This window comes from Bos indicus x Bos taurus, chromosome 22 (genome assembly GCF_003369695.1).
Source record: "Bos indicus x Bos taurus breed Angus x Brahman F1 hybrid chromosome 22, Bos_hybrid_MaternalHap_v2.0, whole genome shotgun sequence".
In the NCBI taxonomy this organism is placed as follows: Eukaryota; Metazoa; Chordata; class Mammalia; order Artiodactyla; family Bovidae; genus Bos; species Bos indicus x Bos taurus.
The window spans coordinates 58,087,728-58,111,996 of NC_040097.1; the positions used below are offsets into that span (position 1 = coordinate 58,087,728).

At 41.7% G+C, this 24,269-nt stretch overlaps 1 protein-coding gene across 2 annotated transcripts in view; it reads right to left on the bottom strand.

The window, feature by feature from the left end:
* Positions 1-24,269, bottom strand: part of CMC1 (C-X9-C motif containing 1) — a 76,329-nt gene that overhangs the window by 49,651 nt on the left and 2,409 nt on the right. Inside the window, exon 2 of one of the 2 annotated variants that reach the window (XM_027522875.1) lies at positions 4,554-4,643. In XM_027522875.1, the coding sequence (XP_027378676.1) occupies positions 4,554-4,643 (90 nt within the window). The remainder of the gene's footprint in view (positions 1-4,553; positions 4,644-24,269) is intronic. The other variant, XM_027522876.1, reaches the window with a different exon arrangement.

A 24,269-nucleotide genomic window follows, 5' to 3' on the forward strand; every position in this document is an offset into this window, starting at 1 on the left:
AAAGGAGTCAGAGAGTAGGAGAACATATCCAGTTTAAAGAAAGTTCCAGGCCACTGCTGATGTCAAAGTCCTTTACTGGCCTTGATCTGTCACACCAAAAACAGAAAAAGTTCTTGCTTCCCAGGTGGCACTAGTGGTATAAAAAAAAAAAAAAAAAAAAAACCCTCCTGCCAACGCAGGAGACATAAGAGACACAGGTTTGACTCCTGGATCAGGAAGATCCTCTGGAGGAAGGCATGGCTACCCACTCCAGTATTCTTGCCTGGAGAATTCTATGGACAGAGGAGCCTGGCAGGCTACAGTCCACAAAATCACAAAGAGTCAGACATGACTGAAGCAACTTAGTACACGCATGCACTATTTTTAAGGCAAACTTCCCTAGTCAACAGAGACATTATAAACTGCTAATTATGCATTTCAAAAAAGCAAAGAAATACAAAGAATTTTTACAAAACATAGCACTTCAGTTACTCTTCCTCTTATGAAGGCTTTATTTTAAAAAATATAACAACAGAATGCAAACTTTACCAATACATATGACAAATAATATTCTTAAAAATATTACTAACATAGAAAATATAAATCATGAAATCAGTGAAGAGTCAAACGTGTGGAAAAAGTCACACAGTGAAAAGTAACCCCCAGAGGTCATCAAACCATCCTCCTGACGTCTGCTGGTACGTCGCAGATTCAAGAAAAAGCAGTGATTCCACCACCACACTTGGTAGAAGGGGATTTCTGTTTTGGCCTTTGGGAGGTGGGGACACAGTGGGGAGAAAGGCAGAGCCTAGCCATCATTCAAGAGTTTTCCTCCTGTTCATCCCTAGTACACTCAGCCCTCATCGTTACTTTGTTCATTTATTTTAGTGGTTCTGTTCACTGCTACTCATGCTTTGCTATTGGCAAAAGAAGAACATTATAAAGCTGAGTTTTCTATTTAAATGAACTGTACAAATGCCTTTCTTTTGATGTATGCTCTACCAATAGAGTCTATCATCTTGTGAAATGATAATAGTAGTACTGGGATTCTCAATTCTGTATTTAATCATCAAGTCAAGCCATCTTTATTCATCAAATCAAAACTAAGTTCTAAGGGAAAAAGTGATGTACATTCTTTTTCTCTTCAAAAAGAAACAACGAAGTATATCTATTTTACAAAGACAAAAGATTCTCAGGTTGACCCAAGTTTAATACAAACACTGCTTAATTGTCACCCTGAAGCTGAGATTTTCTCGTTTCAGGTTATAATTTTCATTACATGGCAATGGTGAAGTTACCATGACTTTATAAATAATGAACTATAGAATTAGAATCATGTAATTATAGGTAAAAGTCAAATTTTAGAAGCAATAGGGGATGTAACCATGGAACATTCTAAACATTATCCACTACTTAAGACAAATTTTAATTGTGTTTAAACAGAAGGTGAAGTGTGCAACACAGACTGAACCCGTGTAGAGTAAAACCCAGTAGTGCAGACATAGATAATGAAGGGATCGGGAAAGCGGGTTAAAACTTATAATGAAGACAGAACTAGTAAGAATATAGCAACCTGGCTGAAATTGATATTCATTAGGGTGCTCTTCACATCAATAGGAGCATTTGGACCCTGTGGTCTTTATCAGTGTCCCAGCTGGTAATGGTTGAAGGTTAATGCCTTACCCCATTCTGTTCAATTTTCTATCCTAATTAGCCCTGCAAATCTATAGCTGTGAGCACCAAGTGTCTGTGCTCAAAAGAAACTAATTAATGCTGGCAAATTAGATCAAGTCCAAAGATCCAACAGCCAAACTCTTAGTTAAATGCTCCTTGTTAATAGGAAGTGTAGCTGTCAATAACTGCTGTTGCTGACTATAATGAGGCATCTCTTTTTTTTTCATTGAAAGTGATTTCATTTCTCTTTGTCACTGGAAAAGCTGTTCCATTCCCTTCACAAACCTAAGTTGCTGGCAGCCTGACCCAATTCTTATGATCAGCCGGGTTGAAATGACATAGGGGAAAAAAAAAAAAAATCAAACAGAAAAGCTTTCTGACATAATCTTGTTTCAGGCATTTAGCACAAAGTCAAATCATTTATTAGAATTCCTATATCTTTATCTGAGAACTATACAATTAGGATGCATAATGCTTTTATATAGAATCCTATGATTATGTAATAAAGCAAAGGCTATAAACAGTAAATAAATCACAACGGAAGTCTCCTGATTCTACATTATGCCTTTTTGTTCAGTTTAAATGGAGTTGTTCTACTCCTGTCTGAGCAATGCCAGTGTATGTACTCTCCTAATTCACCTGGTTAAACAGCAAGATCATTCTTAATAAAATAATCAATTTTAGATTCTAAAATACCGTTTTGGACCATATGGCCTAAAAGGAAAAAAAAAATCAATATAGGATTATAAAAGTCCAAATACTCAAAGATCATTTGTTATAACATGTTCTATTAGGGATAAATGCATTTAAATAACTCAAATGAACCTCAAATTTCAAGGTGCTTTCAGTCTTCAAAGGATTTTAAATAAAGAAAGAAAACCTTAACATTAACACTGTAAGCAACTTAAGTTTTGATAAAGAAGCAAAATTAAATATTTTTTCTGTACCATTACAAAGTAGTAGGTGTGTAACACAAATAAACCTTTTAGAGTTACACTCTAGTTCTGTCATTTCAAAGGCCAAAAACAAAGTTTCATTGTCCAAGAGCAAAGCAAAGGTAATTCTGAACCCCACACTGGACCATTTTGCATTTTCATCTGAATCATGAGAGTAAACAGTCTGTAACTGAGTTGCCTAGCTTTCCTTCATTCTAAGTATCAGAATAACATGTTACAAAAGAGAATAAAGTGAAAGTCACTCAGTCCTGTCTGATTCTTTGCAACCCCATGAAGTGGGACCTGCCAGGCTCCTCTGTCCATGGGTGTTCTCCAGGCAAGAATATGGGAGTGGGTTGCCATGCCCTCTCCAGGGGATCTTCCTGACCCAGGGATCAAACTGGGGTCTCCTGCATTGCAGGCAAATTCTTCTCCAGCTGAAGACCAGGGCAAACTCACAAAACAGAATAAGTAATAACTAATGTTTATAATTTTGAACCAATACATCAGTAATAAGTAAATAATTTTCTGGTAGTGAAAGTTAACCCTATAATTTTATTATCCATTTTTAAGTTTTCTCCTCCAAGACCAGAACCAGGATCTGTATTTTTTAAAGTTCTGTGAGGCGGATGGAAGATCTCTTCCTGAGGCCGTGAGCATGACCACCCACCGCCAGGGATGTACTGAATCGCACTGCAGGTGCCAACGGAGCAACTTCTCCTGGATCTGGGCGTGGGGGGCAGGGAAGGGGCTCCAATCAGACAACTAAGTCATAACGAAAGCAAGACCATCAAATGATACTGATAAATTCCTGATAATTTATAATAAACTTATTTACAGATGGATTTAATTCAAACCTAATTTATAGATGGATTTAAAATGGGAATAGCTCATAATAAGTCATTTAAGAAAAAGAAATGATCATCACACAGTGTTGATTCTGAGGAACTTCTCTTTTATTGTCTTTATCCATCAGTCCCAGAGGTTATTCTCTAAGGAGACAGCATCTAAGGGACAAGAATGTGCCTGACACCAACTGCTCCTGACATAGTCCCCAAACAATAGCTGATACAACCTGGCTTCCTGCTGACAAACGTGTGGGGAACTGCAGTCAGCCAGCCCCGCCTGGCGTAACTATGGTCCGTCAGCAAAGGCCACAGGGAGAGGGAAAACGGGAAGCCGGGGGAAAGTCCACGTCTGCAAGGCTTTGCCACTGCTTCTCTGACGTGGCCAGTCCAAGAGGTAGACTGTTAACACAAGACATTTCTACAGTAATACCGCCATCTGCTTTTCTAATTACCCATCATTTAAGGTCTCATTTTTCACCTTCCATGCCTTTGTTTATATTTTTCACTATAATATTACATATTAACCAACAATATATCCAGATTTATAGAATACAGGAATACTTCATGTTAAAAACTATTTTCCAAAGAACACAGACATATGTGGGTGCCTAGTACATGCATTTACATAAATACCTTCCACTTAAAATTGTAAAATATAGAAAAATTTTTAAAAAACAGACTCACTGTATTTACCACTGCGATTCCATTCATAATTCAATAATAGCAACATTGCCAAGGAAATCATCTTAGAATTTATTCCTCTATTAATATGTTGACAGAGGACACACAGGTATACATTACATTTGACGTTTCTTCTTTCCCTATCAAAATCACCAGATTAACTTGTTTCTCCAAAATACAAATGCAAGTTTTTTCTCTATAACTGTACATCTGGGGGAAAAAATGTTCTTTACTGGGAATTTGGGAGAATATTTTTAAATTGTAAATGAATGCTGCTTGTAAGTTCTGAAAGCTGAAATACTGGTATCTTAGTGAAAGGGTGAGAACCAATTCATACATATTAATTCAGTGACTACTTCATTCTGAGGCTAAGGATTAAATTCAGATCATATTATAAAAAACGTATTTGATTTTTATATGAATATTTGAATCTTACCTTGAACTTGTTCAGAACATCTCTCTCGGGCCTTTTCTCTCATTATTTTAGGGATCAAAACATCTTTTTCAACGTGTCTGAGATGCTGCTCTGAAAAAAAAAAATCTTCATTTAATAAAGTCTCAAGTCTCAAGTAAACCACCTGTTTAGGTGAAAAATAAGCACTGTGGTTTACTTAAAATAAAAGCCTATGCAAATATACTAAAAAGTAACTCTTCTATAACCTCATGAAGCTGTAATTAAGTCACTGAAAATCATTAAACATTGTTTTAAATACAACAGAAAAAAACATGAGAGGTATAGGTAACATCTTCCTAAAACTTTCTGCAAACTACATTGTAACACTTTTATTTGGTGACATATTCCATGTAGTCTTGACAAAATTAAAGTCATAGACTAAAGCATTATCATTTTTTAATTCGTATAATCCATAAGAAGAGAATTTTTATCAACACCGAGACCCACGGATAGATGAAGAGATCCAAGATTAAGACACATATGTACGTAGTTTCTCCACCTGACAATGAGTAGCTTAAGAAAGAGCTGGCAGAAGAAGAAAAAGTGGAACTACCTTGGCAAAGAAAAACAAAGCACAGGAGGTTTCTGTGTGTCTCAAACACAACTAGCATAGTCAGATGAACACGGAGGCCTGGGCTCCTGCTCCAGACTACCCCCAGCATGCTCCTCAAATTCCCAGAGAGCCCTAAAACCCAAAGAGGTGAGTATTCTCCCAGAATCCAAATAATCAGAAATTCCAAAAAGCAAAAGGTGGATGGGATCAGATTAAAGCAGGCAATCTTATGATCCCAAAAGTGGGAAGCATGCCCCACACTCTGAAGCAACAGAAACAGAGAGGAGACTTCCCTGGAGGAAGCCAAAGCATCAGTGGTCAAAATAACCACAGCAGGAGTCAAAGTAGGTCACTCTTTTGCTGCCTTCAGACTGGGTAAAATAAGCAAATACAGGCACTTATCTCCAAAAGATGAGGAAGTTTCTCAGTATGTATCTAGTGACACTTAAGACCAGGAACTCCTGAACTTTTCCTGATCCCCAACATCCTCTGGATGTAGCTATGAAGTGATATAGCATTTGCAGTTAGGGTAAGGGGGCATCGTCTCAAAAAGCAAATAAAATCAGCAACAACCAAACAGCCAAGAATCACCTAAATTTGATAAGGACAACACAGTGAAAGGGAGAAACCCACCACTATGAATCAAGAAGTAAACAACTCCTAAGACAGTTAAAGAGTACAGAAAATAAGACTTTCAAATAAATATAATCAATGTACCGAGGCAAATAAAAAGATATGAGCCCTCAGACAGAAACAAACCATATTTCACCTAACTGATGAAAGTCTGAAGCTCAAAAATCCTAAAAGCTTCAGAAGGGAAAAAAACATCACCCCACACACAGAGAAACAAGAACCAGATTTACATCATGTTTCACGGGCAAGATGTGGATGCAAGAAAATGATGGTGAAGTAACTTCAAGGCTCTGAGAAGGAATTACTTTATATCCAAGAATTCCAGAGCCAATCAAGAGTGAAATTAAAAATATTCTCAGTGACTTCCCTGGTGGTCCAGTGGTTAAGACTTTGCCTTCCAATGTGAAAGGTGAGAGTTCGATCCCTGGTTGGGGAGCTAAGATCCTACATGCTTTGTGACCAAAAAACCAAAACGTGAAACAGACGCAATGCTGTAACAAATTCAACGAAGACTTTAAAAATGGGAGGAAAATATGTATTTTCAGATATGTAGGAACTGAAAAGTTTATCTCTTTCAACCTTACTGAAAAAGAAATGATCTTTGTAACAGTGAGACACGCCAAGCTGCTAATCCAATGTGAATACAGAACAAACACCCTTCTGTGTGCACAGGGAGCCCACAGGAAGGCGTTCAGGTAGGTGGAGCAGGACTGATTCTTCTCTGCCTCTGTGTTTGGCGCTCACCTGGGAGACTCCAGCCACAGGCTCTGACTTCAAAACCCACAAAAGCTGGGCCTGGAGGGTTTACTCCAAGACTTCTTTCTTCACATATATATCTTGACACGTGGACTGGGAAGACTGACGGCAAGTTCAATGAGGAAGAGAAACCAAATCACTTCCACAGGGCACAGCAGGGAGGTGATGAGCAGAAGCAAGCAGCCCAAGAAAACCAAGAGAAAGCAGAGCAGCCTTCTCTCTGCGCCTGTTGTGGGGGCCATCAGCCGCATTTCTGCTGCCTTCTGTGGGTTTCAAGTCACTGGGCTCAGCTCAGCCTATACCCAGCGGAGAGAGGGCTACATCAAACAGATCTTGACAGATGGAAGATACTGGCGTAACCTTCTTTGTAAAACAAAATTTGCCCCAAGAAGTAACAGAGAACACACTTGGATCAAAAGAAACAAATCCGTTATGTACAAATGTGAAATATACAAACCATGTTAGAAAACACACATTTAAATGTACATGTAAACCTGTAACATCAACAACTAACTTGACCCAAGTAACATTTATAGAGTATTCCACTCAAAGCAGCTGAATATTTAGCAAGATAAACTACAGAATGGGCTATGAAACAGATCTTAATAAGTAAGAGAATTCAAATCATACAAAGTATGTGTCCTGACACCAGTGTGATTAAAGTAGAAATCAGTAACAGAAAGATCTCTTGAAAATCTCCAAGCATCTGGAAAATAAACAACACACTTCTAAACAATCCATGGGTCTAAGCAGAAATGAAAAGGGAAATTAGAAAGTTTTTGTAAATGAAAGAAAATGTAACACATCAAAATTTGTGTAATGCAGCTAAAATAGTACTGATAGAGAAACTTGCAGCACTCAAAGTCCACACTGGAAAAAAGGACGGTCTTTAAGTCAATGACTTCAGCTCCTGCCTTGAGAAATCAGAAAAAGAGGAAAAGAAACACAAGAAAAGAAATAATAAAGATCAAAGCATAAATCAATGAAATGGAAAACAAAATGATCAAACAAGCAAAATGATGGAGAAAAGCAAAGAAACCAAAACTGGTTCTTTGAAAAGATTTTCAAAACTGATAAACAACCTAGCCAGGAAAAGAGAGGTCATAAACATCAGAAATGATACACCTTTTATATAATAATAATGTACTTAATTTGTAAATGTAGGCCAATAAATTTGACAACAAAGATGAAGTAGACGAATTCCTTGAAAAACACAAATAACCAAACCTAACTCATAAGTACATCATATCTATTAAAGAAATTGAATCTGTAATCAAAAGTTTTTTCACAAAAGAATTCCAGATCCAGACAGCCCTTACTGGTGAATGTGATCAAACATTTAAGGAAGGAATAACATCAATTCCATATAAACTCCTTCAGAAAACTGCTCTGAAGCCAGCATGACCGTGATACCAAAATCAGACAAAGATATTACAAGAAAAAAAAAAAAAGATATTACAAGAAACCTACCGCCCAATATGCCATCATGAATACTCATGTAAAAATCTTAACAAAGATGAGCAAACTGAATCCAGCAATTAAAAAAAGGATAATACTTCATGACCAGGTGGGCTTTATCCCAGGATTGCAAGATTTATTTAATATTCAAAAAATGAAGAAGTGTAATTCATCATATTAAAAAACATGGTTATCACAACAGACACAGAAAATATATTTGACAAAAATCCAATATCCATTCCTAATTTAAACCTCCATAAAGTAGGAACCAAAGGAAACTTTCTCAACATGATAAACGGCATTTATAGAAAAACCTACTGCTGACATCACATTTAATGCTGGAATGGTTCCCCCTAAAAAGGAGTGTGCTAAAGAAGGCTGTTCTTACCACTTCTACTAAGCATTACACTGGGTGTTCTAGTCAGTGTAACAAGGCAAGAAAAATAAAAGGCTTCTAGACTGAAAAGAAAGAAAGAAAACCATAGTTAATTGAAGGTCATATGATCATCTATATAGAAAATCCAATGGAATCTATAAAAAGTTACTAGAACTAGTAAATGAGTTTAGCAAGGTTTCCAGACATAACATTAACATACAAAAATCTAATAGAAATGACATAAAAGTCAGAGAACCAGAAGATAATTCAATAATAATTTCCCAAGCTATAAAATAGAAAATGGCTTTTTAAAAAATGAACTGAGGCTCAGGAACCTGGAAGACCAAAAAAAAAAAAAATTTAACATTGATTTTACCACAGTCTCAAAAAGAGGAAAGAAGAATCGCAAGGCTGAAAAAATATTTGAAGAAACAATGACTGAAAGTTTTCCAAATTAGTGAAAAGACAGAACCCTATCAATTCAATGAAACAGTTGAAAACCCAAAGAAATACACACCCAGACAAACCATACTAATACTTCTGAAAATGAGAAAGAAAAATCATCAAAGTATCAGAAATATAGGGGAAGAAAAATTCAAAAGACAAAGGATTTCTCATCAGAAACCACAGAAGCCAGAAGGAAGTGGCATAGTATTTTCAAGTATTAAAAGAAAAGCACTGTCGATCAAGAATTCTATAACCAGTGAAAATATTCTTCAGGAATGAAGATAAAGACAACTCACATGAAGAGAAGCTAAGGTAATTTCCTGCCAGCAGACCTATTCTAAAAGAAGGGCTAGAGGAAGCTATTCATACAGGAAGGAAATATTAACAAAAGGAAACTCAGAACAACAGGAATGAAGAAAGGGCAACAAAAATGGTAAACTCAGTAAACTATTTTTTTCTTGAGTTTTAAAATTTATTTTTGACAGAAGCAAAAAATATAGCATTCTCAGTATACACAGAGGTACTATTAAAGATGACTTCATTGTAAAGGGAATAGGATAAAGCAACTTTGGTAGTAAGATATCTACCTTCTATTTGAAAGATAAAATGTTGATTCGACTAGACTGTGATAAGCTATGTATGCATAAGGTACTCTTCAGAACAACCACTAAAAAAAGACAAAGAAATACATTCAAAAACACTATAGAAAAACCAAATGGAATGGAGTCAACCAGACAGTAATAACAGAAAGAGAGCAGTAAAATCTCCTGATACCTGGAAATTAAACAATACCCTGCTGCTAAATAATTCATAAGGCAGAAGAGGAATTAAAAGAAGACACTGACCTGAATGAAAATGAAAGCACAACATATCAAAATGTGTAAGACAAAGCTGAAGCAGGGCTTATAAGGAAATTTACACCATAAATGTTCATATTTAAAGTCTCAAACCAACACAGTTGACCCGTGAACATGGGTTTGAACTGTGAAGGTCCACTTACAAGGAGACTTTTCCCAACACACAGGTAATGTGGTATTACACAGTGGCAGTTGGTTGGACCCACTACATTTTATTAGGACAGCATTATTCAGATAGCAAAAGTAAAAACATTTTTTTTAAAGCATCCTTCAAGATACTGTTCATCTTTCATTAGACTCATTTCTGTTGGTAAAGGTATCTTTTTATAAATAACGTAATTATTTATTGCTGGTACGTAGGCTTCTCAGATGGTGCTAGTGGTAAAGAACCTGCCTGCCAATGCAATGCAGGAGAAGTAAGAGATGCGGATTCGATCCCTGGGTCAGGAAGATCCCCTGGAGAAGGAAATAGCAACCTATTCCAGTATTCCTGCCTGGGAAATCCCACAGACAGAGGAGCCTGCTGGGCTGTAGTCCTTGGGGTCACAATGACACAAGTGAGCACACACACATACAGGCTTGACTGAATCAATGCAACCTTCAAAGTAAAAGTGTCAGTGGCTCAGTCGTGTCTGACTCCTTGCAACCCCATGGACTGTACCCTGCCAGGCTCCTCTGTCCATCAAATTCTCCAGGAAAGAATACTGGAGTGGCCTGCCATTCCCTTCTCCAGGGGATCTTCCTGACTCCGATCAAACCCAGGGCTCCTACATTGTAGGCAGATTCTTTATCATGGGAGCCACCACAGAAACCCAATACAACTTGACTGAACTCTAACTCTAATCCTCTGCCAACAGATTCTGCTCCGATTTCCATGCAGACAAGCATAAGGATAGCTCTGCATTTTCCTTTTTTAACTCTTACTGTCAACACCTTTTAGAAGAACACTGAGCAGCAGCCAGCAGCACCTGCACCTTGGCTACTCCAATTCTGTTTAGACTTTTTGCAGTTGTCTTGATTCTGAGACCTGCCCATGACTTTCCTCTCTTACCTTTGTGTTGTTCTGGTATCAAAGTTACATGACTAAACAATAAATTAGGGACTTTTCTTTGTATTCTCTGAAACACTCTACAAGATAAAGATTATTACCAGTTCTGTGAAAGTCTGACAGAAACCACCTGTGATGGCCAGCTTTATGGTCAATTTGGCTAGGTGCTGCTGCTGCTGCTGCTGCTAAGTCGCTTCAGTCATGTCTGACTCTGTGTGACCCCATAGACGGCAGCCCACCAGGCTCCCCCGTCCCTGGGATTCTCCAGGCAAGAACACTGGAGTGGGTCGCCATTTCCTTCTCCAATGCACGAAAGTGAAGAGTGAAAGTGAAGTCGCTCAGCCGTGTCCGACTCTTCATGACCCCATGGACTGCAGCCCACCAGGCTCCTCTGCCCATGGGATCTTCCAGGCAAGAGTACTGGAGTGGGCTGCCATTGCCCTCTCCAAGCCTAGGTGCTAGTCCCCAGTTACTCAAACAAACACTAATCCAGCTCTTGCTGTGAAGATATTTTGCAGATGTGACTGAAGGCTATAATCAGTTGACTTTAAGAAGAAAGAAAAGAAAGAAAGTAAAGTTGCTCAGTCGCTGAAGTCACTCTTGACATTTCTGAGATCCAGTTAGAGTTAAGTCATTGATCAAAGTGAAGTAAAAGTCGCTCAGTCATGTCCAACTCTTTGCAAGTCCAACTGTGGTGTTGGAAAAGACTCTCAAGGCTCCCTTGGACTCCAAGAAAATCAAACTAGTCAATCCTAAAGGAAATCAGTCCTGAATATTCATTGGAAGGACTGATGATGAAGCTGAAATTCCAATACTTTGGCCACCTGATGAGAAGAGGCAACTCACTGGTAAAGACCCTGATGCTGGGAAAGATTGAAGGCAGGAGGAGAAGGGACAACAGAGGATGAGACTGTTGGATGGCATCACTGACTCGAAGGACATGAGCTTGAGTAAGCTCAGGGAGTTGGTGATGGGCAGGGAAGCCTGGTGTGCTGCAGTCCAGGGGCAGCAAAGAGTTGGACAGAACTGAGCAACTGAACTGAACTGAGTTTATGTGTGTGTACCAGGTTTAGTCAGGCTTTGTGAGTACGTGTGCGTCGGAAAGGGTTAGTCGCTCAGTCGTGCCTGACACTTTGCAACCTCATGGACCATAGGCCACCATGCTCCTCTCTCCATGGGATTCTACAGGCAAGAATACTGGAGTAGGTGGCCGTTCACTTCTCCAGGGGATATTCCTGACCCAGGGATCGAACCCAGGTCTCCTGCATTGCAGGCAGATTCTTTACCCTCTACGCCACCAAGGAAAGCCCCAAGGTAATCACAGAAAGACTTTTATCTATTGATCAAATTTTCCGAAGTTTTTTTATTCATTCTTGAGTCAACTGCAGTTTTCAGTAAGTTGGTATTTCTCAAGGAAACTATCCATTTCATCTAAAAGTTCAAAATAATGATATGGAAATGTTCACGTGACTTTTTCCTCTTTACTGCACTTATACCTTTATCCCAGTTTTTACTGCCTACCAGGGGGTCAACAAACTTTCTGTTAAGAACCAGAGTGTAAATATTTCAAGCTGTGTGGGCTACACACCACCTCTGTCATGCATGCTCCTTGTTTTTTTTTTTTTTTTTCCAAACAACTCTTTGAAAATATTACTAACCATTCACAGCCTACCAGCCTTACCAGATTCTGCCCAGGCCATAGACGGTTAAGGTCTGGCCTACACTACTGATTCATGCCTTCTCGTCTTCCTTACTTTCGCCAGAGCTGCTGTAAGATGAGAAAAAGAAAGCTAGCCCACAGAAGGACTGTCAAGTATGGGTGGAGAGAGGGGAGGACTGAGAGGGCGGCCCCAGAGGCGTGGCGGGGCTGCGCGGACAGAGGGGCCAGGATGTGGCAAGGCGGGCTCCCAGGGTCTCATCTCACAGTGAAATAAGGTGACCACTCACCAAGGCAGGGAGACAAAAGAACTGCAGGGGGTAGGCCAATTCTGACTCGACAAACTGAATAAATATGAGATTCCTACGAGACACCCTGTGAGTGGAGAGCTGGTAACTACTGGAAGAAAAATAATAAAACTGGAGCCACCTCCACACACTCTTTCTCCTTGTCTATAGTGCAAACCATAGTCATCAGGGTAAAGAATCCACCTGCAATGCAGGAGACATGGATTTACATGGAAAATTCCCCTGGAGGAGGAAATAGCAACCTGCTCCAGTATTCTTGCCTGGAAAATTCCATGGACAGGGGAGTCTGGTGGGCTACAGTCCGTGGGATCACGAAAGAGTTGGACACGACTGAGCATGCACACACACATGCACAATTAACAGTGCAACTACTGAAGAGATGAGAACAAACACCGTGACGTGCTGATCTAGTTTATACAATCAGCTTCAGCATCTGAGCTCCTCCCTTCACTTACACACCTATAACCTAGACAGACGGCTTATCTACAATGCGGCCTCATGAATCCACTCTTTCTCTCCACAACTTGCAGTCTTCCTGAAACATTTTTTAAATGTATTATAAGAAGTCCTTCTGATGATTCGTCTAAAACCTCCTAAGGCAAAGAAAATCATATGAATCATGTGAATGTTGACTTCGATTTTCTACACTCTTAGTGTTAAATCTCTGGCAGGGTTAAGACTCTACTGACACTGCAGGAGACACAGGTTCTATCTCTGGTTGGGGAACTATGATCCTGCGTGCTGAGCAGTCAAAAAATAAAAGGCTTAAAAAAAATATATATATATATATATATATATATATATATAAATAAATTCTGCTAACACTTGGTAGCATACGAATCATTAAAAGTCAATTTTTAATTAATTATGATTCTGTACATATTTCAAAGTTTCCTTTGATACTACAAATATAGATATGGCACTTTTTATTCACAAAATTACAGGGTGATTCCCTCAGTGTCAATATGCTACATAGATGTTATACATCTGCACCAAAGCTGGCAAAAAAAAAAAATCAAATTTTGAGAATTTGCTACTCTACAGTCACATGAATTTATATTGAAATGAAGAATCAGGGTAATACCACCAGGGCAAATTTTCAAAGCTCTAACTCCTCGACATTCTATTACCACCCACATACAAGTCAATTTTTACCTTTTTCCCTGGCTGACTCTGTCAGTGCAGACTCGGCTCTGGGGCTCACATGCTCCTGCAGCACAGCCGCCCGGGATCACAGGAAACCACCGACAGCAGTACTTGCCCTGAATCCACAGGGCGGCAGTGACACGACTCAGAGCATCACAGAGCCTTCCCCCAGAAACAGGTGGCCTCAGCAGGGCAAGGAACGCCTTTCAGCACTGAAAATGTTCTAACATAACGTAACTGCTATTTAGATAATGCTACTTTTTTGTTTTCTGGAACTTCCTAGCTGCCCCTTTATTTGTTCCTGTAGACATTACCAGGACATTGTTTACTCTGTAGGAAAAATCAGAAAAATGCTTGTAGGAAATGTGCAAAGGTGTTCTTATTAGCAATGGTTTCTCCTTTGGGTCCGTCTTCTGTATTGAAGGGCCCAGGTAGATGGCATTCAGCAGGACCAGGGCTGGCCAAAGACCCCTTCACCCTGTGCGCTTCACACCCAAGCCTGCGAGGACTCTGGTCTCAGTGCTCAAGACACTCTTGCCCCAAGCAGACCTCCTGTCCCCTCCAGCTCACTCACACCCTCTTCTACAATGACAGCATAAGATGAGGACGGCGTGGGAGGCAGGGGGACCAAGACCGGGAAGACAAAGACAGGGAAGATCTGTGTCCCATCCTCTTTCCTTTAAGCAACACTTGAATTGACAAAACAAAAAAGCAACTACAGAGCAGGAAAGATTCTCCTTCCAACAGTCCAGCTGCCTCTGGTTATGAAACCTCAAGAGGAAGGCCAGGAATGCCCTTCAGTCTTCTAAAAGCCCCTCAAGTTCAGTACCTGGATTCCATTTTGCACAAAAAAATGTGGAGACTCTAACAGAGGGGAATAACCCAGGGGCAGGTTCCAAAGTTCTTCCATGACCCACGCCCTCCCCTAGGGCGGTGTTCTATTTCAGGGGACTTCAGTAAACTAGGTCCCAGAGCTTGTGAAGCCTGCAGGAACTCTTGGACAAGAAGAATGCTGGTTTCAGAAGCATCGTTTTGAACAAGCAAAATTCAAAACGTCACAGTTCATATTTCTTGATCAGAAAGGAGCTCAATGATTCCAACCATGAAGAAAACTATTTTAGAAAAGGCAAAAGGCCTGATTTGTCAGCTGGCTGAGAAAGTACCTTCGCGGAGAGTAAACATCAAATATTAGGTCAGTCGGTGACCATAGAACTTTTTACAATCTCGAACTCACAAGACCCGGAAAGCACATCAATGAGGTAGAAGTGCCTGTTTCTGCTCAGCTTCTGGGTCACACACGCCAGCGTCCCGCCATCGCTGTGCCACATCTGAGCTCCTCCGTGCTATCAGCTCCCACTGGTAGTAACCACTGCGTTCACACCACATGTGCCCGGTTCCCAAAAGCACCTATTTCTTGGACCTCAGATTCTGCAGATTGCGAGGTGTGAAAACTTCCTCTTCCACCCACGTTGTTTTAACCAAGATGAGGCCAGAAAGGGACAACTAGTCTCAAAGCATACCGAAGCAGGAAATCGACTTATGCAAGAAGACCTGCCAATTTTAGAAAAGCGCAGCGATCTCCGCTGTGGCCATAATGCCTTCAGTGAAGAGGTTTCACATTTACTTTATTTGGTAAAACTTCAAGGCTGTCTTTTGCTACGGGCACAATTTCCCATTGACAGCTAATAGGAAATCAGTCATGTCACTATAGGAGACATGTCTACGTAAGTAGACATTTGAGAAAGGAATATACGACAGCACGCCTGGGCCTCCCAGCAACGCATCCCTCACTCACGTGCCTTCCCTCCGATGCCCGTCTGGGACACGGGGGGCTACCCCCACACTGACGGGTGCTCCTCAATGGCTTCTGGCTGTCTGAGCTCTCCTGGTCCTTCTCCTCCATCTCTCAACAGTCCGTAAAATTTAACAAAACACATGGACCATTTTGATAATAGAGTAGGGAAATTATTTTTATATTGAGAGCTTATTCACTTATTTCAAAGATTCAATGCTTGCTCAAATCATTCAGTTTTTAAAATGGGGGTGTAAGTGCTTTACCGTGCTGTGTTGTTTCTGCTGTACAGGAGCGTGAATCAGGCATATGCATACAAACATCCCCTCCTTCCTAAACCTTCCTCCCAACGCCTCATCCCACCCCTCCCGGTCATCACAGAGCATCAGGCTGAGCCGTACAGCAGCTTCCCACTGACTATACACATGCCAACGCTAATCTCTCAATCTGTCCCCACCCTTCACCTCTTCCCAGGTGGTGTAGTGGTAAAGAATGTGCCTGCCAATGCCAGAGACGTGGGTTCCACCCCTGGGTTGGGAAGATCCCCTGGAGGAGGAAATGGCAACCCACTCCAGTATTCTTGCCTGGAGAACCCCACGGACAGAGAAGCCTGGAAGGCTACAGTCCATGAGGTTGCAAAGAGTCAGATACGACTGAGCAACTGAGACACACAAACGGGGCCACACATCCATTCCGTATGTCTGCGTCTCAATTCCGGCCCTGCAAATAGGGTCATCTGTACCACTCTTCTAGATTCCACATACACATGTTAATAAACAGTATTTGTTTTTCTCTTTCTGACTTACTTCACTCTGTATGACAGCCTCTAGGTTCTTCACTGAAACACTATTTACAACAGCCAGGACATGGAAGCAACCTAGATGTCTACTGAAAGACAATAGGATAAAGAAGATGTGGTACATACATACAAAGGAGTATTACTCAGCCATAAAAAGCAATGAAATTGGTTCATTTGTAGAGACTCACGACATCTTTCTCAGGATGGCCTTTAGAGCCAGGCTGAGTTAAAACTACAATGCAACCTTCTTGGGGAGCAGTGTTGCCCAAGGAGGGTCATCTACTCCCTTCATCAGACTGCCTCTGGCTAACTGTGGCTGAAATTCAAGTTCATCTTCAAAACAAAAATTTACCAAAATGAGAATATTAAGATAATAAGATATTAAGATAAATGTACTGTAGAAGCTGAAGGCAAATTCTAAAAGAGTCTTGAAAATACTCTGAACAATGGTAACACTAAAAGCCATATAAACACCCAAAGCAAGCTCCGCTCCCGTTCCTGCCCAGGCAATCCTACAGGCTCTGTCTTTAAATTGGCGCTTTTTATGCTGTGTTCTCAGTGCTGCTCTATCACCAAATCTACTTGACCCACGTTTTCAAGAATCTATTAGTAATTCCAAAGTCCCACCAGGATCAGAAGTTCAGCTTAAAATTTCTATTGTTTAAATCCTTATTCTGCCATCCCAGTGGTTGTATTATCGTCCTTGGCTAAAAATCAATCAACCCACCAGGCAATCAGCTTAGATCTTACTTACAGAAAGAAGGACGAAGTGGAGGTGAAGGGGTCGTTTTACGAGCACCGTCACAGGCAGGGGCAGGGGTTCGGAACCCGAGGCTCAGAGAGCACAGATGGATCCTGCAGCGCCGGGCAGCAAGCAGCCCGTCGGGTCAGACTCCACCTCAGTCTGCTGCCTTCATTCTCCATCTCCCACCCTTCATTTTCTTTATCAAGGCTCACTCACTTAACACCATCCAAAATGCTCCCTAACCCCAGCACCTGAAAGTGATTTCTCCTTCCACTAACCCCAACGTGTTTCACGCACAAACACTACGGCTCTAATCACACGTGGACTTAGAACTCAGAGTAGCACACTTCCTACAAAAACTTCCTTCTCTTGATCAATGGTTGCCAAGGACCAAACTGTGTTCCCACTACCGCGGAATTCACGGAAGCCCTAAACTCGAAATGACTCTCGTTGGACAGGTGATTAAGGTTAAATGAGTTGACACGTATGTACGCTATGTGTATGAAAGTGTGTTAGTCGCTCAGTCGTGTCCAACTCTTTGCGATGCAATGGACTGTAGCCCGCCAGGCTCCTCTGTCCATGAGATTCTCCAGGCAAGAATACTGGACTGGGTTGCCATTTCCTCCTCCACAGGATCTTCCTGACCCAGGGACTAAACCCGGGTCTCCTGTATTACTGGCAGATTCTTTATCATCCGAGTCACCAGGAGAGCTCACATGGGTAGAGCCCTAATCAGATGGGTGGCCCTGCTAAGAACAGGAAAAAACAGCAGCTGAATCGGCCAGCACCTTGATCTCAGGCTGCCAGCCTTCCAAACTGCGAGAAAATAAACGTGCACTGTTTAAGCCACCCAGTCTATAGAACGTTATTATGGCAACGCAAGAGGATGCAGATAGAATTTGGTAACAGAAGCTGTCGATTCTGGCTGCAACTAACAACCACACCTGATGTCTCGGCCCCACTCCAGACCAGTCAAATCAGAGACGCTGGGTAACATCCAGGAACTGGTATTTTTAAAAGCTTCCCAAATAATTATATTCGATTCTAGATTAAGAACCACTGCATGAAATATAACTGTAATGAGGTCTGAGACCACGTCTCGTTAACCTCCATAATTCCCTCCTACTCCTAGAACATGGTAAAAATTCAATCAACCATGTAATAAATGACAAATATGTGTAAAATTTCCATATTTGATAATCATTATACAAATAGTTAAAAATATATTTATTCATTTGATATTCATTCTGTTAAGAAACATTTATTAGGTGCCCACTATCTACCAATTATCAGGCTAGGGCTTGTTGATACATTGATGTGCCCTATTCTGCAATATAAACATTTAAAATCATCTTTAAATTAGTCATGCTTAGGGCTTCCCTGCTGGCTCAGATGGTAAAAAAGCCTGCAACGCAGGTGACCCAGTTCAATCCCTAAGTTGGCAAGATACCCTGGAGAAGGAAATGGCTACCCTTTTGCCTGGAGAATTATTCTTGCCTGGAGAATCCCAAGAACAGAGGAGCCTGGTGGGCTACAGTCCATGGGGTCACAAAGAGTCGGACACAACTGAGTGATGAACACACAGTTAATTAAAATATGGAAAATCAGTAAGAGTTCTCCAGCAAAAACACAACACAGGATTGTTCTTAAAAATGTTTTCCCTCAATCTCTTTACCTAAAAATGTAAAAGGAGCTGGCTGATGTGGGGAGAAGGTTAATTTGGGAATCAATGTTTTCATTTGGGCACATTTTGTGTGGCCCACTTATATCAAGTCTAGGAGATTTCTACAAATAAGGTAATAACACCCCTCAATTCAGTTCAGTCGCTCAGTCGTGTCCAACTCTTTGCGACCCGATGGACTGCAGCACGCCAGGCCTCCCTGTCCATCACCAACTCCCAGAGCTTACTCAAACACATGTGCATCGAGTTGGTGATGCCATCCAACCATCACATTCTCTGTCGCCCCGTTCTCCTCCTGCCTTCAGTCTTTCCCAGCATCAGGGTCTTTTCCAGTGAGTCAGTTCTTCCCATCAGGTGGCCAAAGTATTGGAACTTCAGCTTGAGCATCAATAACATGCCTAGAGATAAATAACCATACTAATCCAGTCAATGAAACATGAGCTTTCTGTGCTGAGTCTAGAACCCCTTGAGAACACCTGCAAGTATTTAAATACACACAAGTTTAAGGCTTGAAGCAGCCTTAGCATCTGATACATCTTATTCTCCCTCCCCGTCATCCTCAAACATCACAACATGCCATTTAGAATTCCTGAAGGGCCTGAGGTTACTAGCAAAGTCTGAAACACCTCAGTCCTACTCATTCCCAAATTCAATTTGGCGCTGTTTGCAGAGCCTTCTCAGGCTAGTGGAGAATCTCTTACTATCTAGGTGTAATTAACTGGCCTATCCTATCCCTATGCTAACAAAGTTAAAGACAACCATATGAAAGAAACTGTTCACCACAAAAGTAAATATTCCTTCACATCCGATTTTCCTTCATCTCTCAAATTATTTGATACATGCAGCTTTCATTTTATTTCTCAAAGAAAAAATTCTAGATCTAGAATGAAAGAAACTCCACACACTGGTTATTTGACATTTTGGTGGTTTTTAAAATCCCATATATTAAAATAAATTTTTGTTAAAATATTAAAATAAAGACCGGAGGCAGTGACATCAGGGAAGGCCTTCTATGAAACTGATTTCAAAAAGGAATAAGACTTAGATGTGAGGGTGGGACAGAAAGGGAAACACTCCAAAGAGAAGGAACAGCATGTCAAAGGCCTAGAGGCAAAAAGGAAAAAAAGGAGAGAGCGCGCACACAATTTGGCATCTGTTATCCTACGGGTAGAGGAGCCACTGTCCACGGGGTTGCAAAAGAGTCAGACACAACTTTGCAACTAAACAATAAAGTATATCTTAGGCCGGTGTTACCTACACTTCTTTATCACAACCCCATGATATTCCTGGACACAGTGCACACACGTGTATTTTCATATGTGCGCAGGGGTCCTCCTTCCTACCTGACTTGCCCACCTGATTCAAACTCTCATTGCACATACTAAAATTCCTAACAGTCTCAGATCAGTTACTTACAGGCTGAAACAACAAACTGGTTCCAAATCAGGAAAGGAGTACGTCAAGGCTGTATATTGTCACCCTGCTTATTTAACTTATATGCAGAGTACATCATGAGAAACGCTGGGCTGGAAGAAGCACAAGCTGGAATCAAGACTGCAGGGAGAAATATCAAAAACCTCAGATATGCAGATGACACCACCCTTATGGCAGAAAGCAAAGAAGAATCCAAGGGCCTCTCGATGAAAGTGAAAGAGGAGAGTGAAAAAGTTGGCTTAAAACTCAATATTCAGAAAACTAAGATCATGGCATCTGGTCCCAGCACTTCATGGGAAATAGATGGGGAAACAGTGGAAACAGTGTCAGACTTTATTTTTGGGGGCTCCAAAATCACTGAAGATGGTGACTGCAGCCATGAAATTAAAAAACGCTTACTCCTTGGAAGGAAAGTTATAACCAACCCAGACAGCTTATTAAAAAGCAGAGACATTACTTTGCCAACAAAGGTTCGTCTAGTCAGAGCCATGGCTTTTCCAGTAGTCATGTATAGATGTGAGAGTTGGACTATAAAGAAAGCTGAGCGCCAAAGAATTGATGCTTTTGAACTGTGGTGTTGGAGAAGACTCTTGAGACTCCCTTAGACTGCAAGAAGATCCAACCAGTCCATCCTAAGGGAGATCAGTCCTCAATATTCATTGGAAGGACTGATGCTGAAGCTGAAACTCCAATCCTCTGGCCACCTGATGTGAAGAATTGACTCACTGTGGACTTCCCTGGTGGCTCAGATGATAAAGCGTCTGCCTACAGTGCGGGAGACCTGGGTTCGATCCCTGGGTCAGGAAGATCCTCTGGAGAAGGAAATGGCAACCCACTCCAGTACTCTTGCCTGGAAAATCCCATGGACAGAGGAGCGTAGTAGGCTGCAGTCCATGGGGTCACAAAGAGTCAGACACGACTGAGCGACTTCACTTCACTTCAAAAGACCCTGATGCTGGGAAAGATTGAAGGTGGGAGGAGAAGGGGGTGACAGAGGATGAGATGGCTGGATGGCATCACCAACTCAAAGGACATGAGTTTGAGTAAACTCCGGGAGTTGGTGATGGACAGGGAGGCCTGGCGTGCTGCAGTCCATGGGGTCACAAAGAGTCGGACATGACTGAGTGAGTGAATGGAACTAAACTGCTGGTGTCTCTCCCTGTAGCAGAGACGGAAGAGAATGAGAGCCTGCTCACCCCGCCTGCAACCTTCCCAGCACCCCGCCTGGGCCGTGGGTGGTAGCACCTGGAACTTTTCCTTCTCCAGGCCCCTCTCCCTCCTCCTGCAGTGGGCAAGGGCTGACAGACAGGGGGTCACAAAGGCCGATTCTTTTGCTTCGGAAGCTAGACAATCCCCCATACCACACCCTTACTCAGCCTCCTCCCTTCAGCTCCTACTCCCTTCTCTCCCCCGAACGTTTGCGCTCCAAGATCAATCCCTGCACATGGAAAACTCACGTGGCACCCAGGGGCCCACATATTGTGCTCCAAGACCACCCAAACAAAGGAACCAGGGCTTGTCCGAAACATGAATAATCCTGTGGCTGGGCTGGGGAGGTCCCAGAGGGGCCAGTACTTTCTGTGTGAGAAGTGAAGGAAACGCTCAAAAAAAGATGGGAGCACATCACAAGGACCCAGAAGCTGGTCTGAAGCAACTCTAGGTGGCCAAATCTGGGAAAATGTGAGCACCGAAATATTTACACTGACGAATGATACACCATTGAGAAAACAAATTCCTGAATCCATGCCAATAATATTAATAAGAAACAAAGTGTTTTCTTGTTTACAGCAAAGTGTCAACAACTGTCTAATGGAGAGATAACCATCTACGTGGAAAGAATGTTGGAAGTAGAAAATCATTTTGCAACCATCACAGGAAAGACTGAATCCTGCAAAAATCATCAACAGAGGCTCCATCAAAACGAGTTTTCTGATGAGGAATGAACATCCACATAGTCTTCAGTGGTCTCCCCGCACCATGCCATGCTAAGTCACTTCAATCGTGTCTGGCCCTGCGACCCCATGGACTGTCGCCCACCAGGCTCCTCTGTCCATGGGGATTCTCCAGGCAAGAAGACTGGAGTGGGTTGCCATGCCCTCCTCCAGGGGATCATCCCAATCCTGGGACCGAACCCTTGTCTCCTGTGACTCCCGCACTATAGGCAGATTCTTAACCACTGAGCCACCTGCGAAGCCCACAGAGTGCTTATTAATTATAGGAAAGGAAAAAGACAGCAAAGACACTGGGCAAGACACTGGCTGGGTGGTCAAAGTTAGAGCCACCCACTAGCAGCAGACCTCGCCGCTGCCTCCAGGTCTGACACCTCGATGCAGAGGGTTCAGCTGAGATCTCGATCGCCGTCTGATCAAAAGTCAGAGCAAAGCACAGTGAAGAAGAAGTCTACTGTCACTCCCTTCCCTAAGCACTCGCAGTGTCACCCTGCTCTTCCTGGATAAAATCCAACCCCCCACAAATGGGTTTAAGAGCCATTTTGTGACCCACAGCCCAAACCCCAGGGCCTCCACACACGTGCCGCTGTGGCCTCAAAGCTTCTCTCTCCCTTGTGCTCCCTGCTCATGCCAGGGCTTTTCAATTTCGGAGAACAATTTCAGGTTGTGAAATTAATCAATTGAGGCAAACAAAAACAATGTATTTTGCAGTAGTGCAAACATGCTTTGACCTTAAAAATTTATAAAACATGGAAGTCAGATGTTTACCTCTGAACCATGAATGTAATTTGTATCTAACAGGATACTGTAAAAACACAGAAGCAGTTACAAAATAAAAAAATTTCTAATCAACTACATTATAGTATTTGTTCTTTTTTTTACATATTAATCACACAATGCTCAGGAAAAAAACAGCAACAGATCCTCCCAACCTGTTTAGCTGTCTAACTCCAAAAGTGGCTTTTTCTAGTGACTGAGCGCTGGTATACCTACAGCCCATCTCCCTCCATCTCCATGGGAACCACTGAAAGAACCCGTGCAACCTAAGTATTCCCAGAGTGACAAGATGCCATCCTCCCAGGATACACACACTCAAAACCTGTACTCATGGGATGTCATGAAATTCCTGAGCCCACTTCCCACCCTGAGCCTGCTCACTACCCATTCCTCCCAAGTAGGTTTCTGGAAGAAAACACCCACGGAGGGAGCCACAAAAGGCCACGCATGCGCTTAAAGAAACGTCTCCCCTGCTGCCTGCTGCAGACTGAGCAACAGATGGGAAGGGAAACCCTCTACTCAGCTCAAAGGGGAAAGAGTAGAAGAACAAATGGGGCAGAAAGAACTCTCTCCTAGTTATTAGGAAAAGTAAGAAGCTTCTCAGGCCCAGGTTCCTGTGAGTTGTCACCCAGGACTAATTATGTCAGATGATTTCTCTGAACTCTGGAAGCAGCAAAGGCTTCACGGATGTCCTTTCAGGACAGATTGGGCTGGGCTTCCCGTGACTGGGCTAGTTTACAACTTGTTAGGGGCAGAGGTTAAGTTCTAGAACTCTGTCCAATCGAGACAGAAATAATTTCTAACCAGTGGAAAGGCAACCCCCCAAGTAACACTTCATAGCCCTATTGAAATTAATCAGCTTTTACCTAAGCCAACGATCTATGACATTTTCTATGTATCTACCGTTCCAATGTTTTTCACGTAGTTTTTTACATTTTACTGGTTCCCTCACTACTGAGTTGGAGAAAATCTTGAACAAATATCCACTTTGTATTACCGTAAATAATCATTTTATATTTCTGGAAATCCTACTTTAACAAGTACCACATGAGCTACAGTCCACGGGGCTGCAAAGAGTTAGGCATGACTGAGCACACACATCCTTAGAAAACAGATTGTGCTGTTTGTGTGCATGGTTTATAATCTACATAAATGGTGTGCTACAGATTTGGTTTGGTGATTTCCCTTTTTGCTCAATACAATGTTTATAAGATCTTTTAAAAAAAATAGGTGTCACCTGTAACACTGTTTCTACAGATGATCAATAAACAACCTCTAAAAT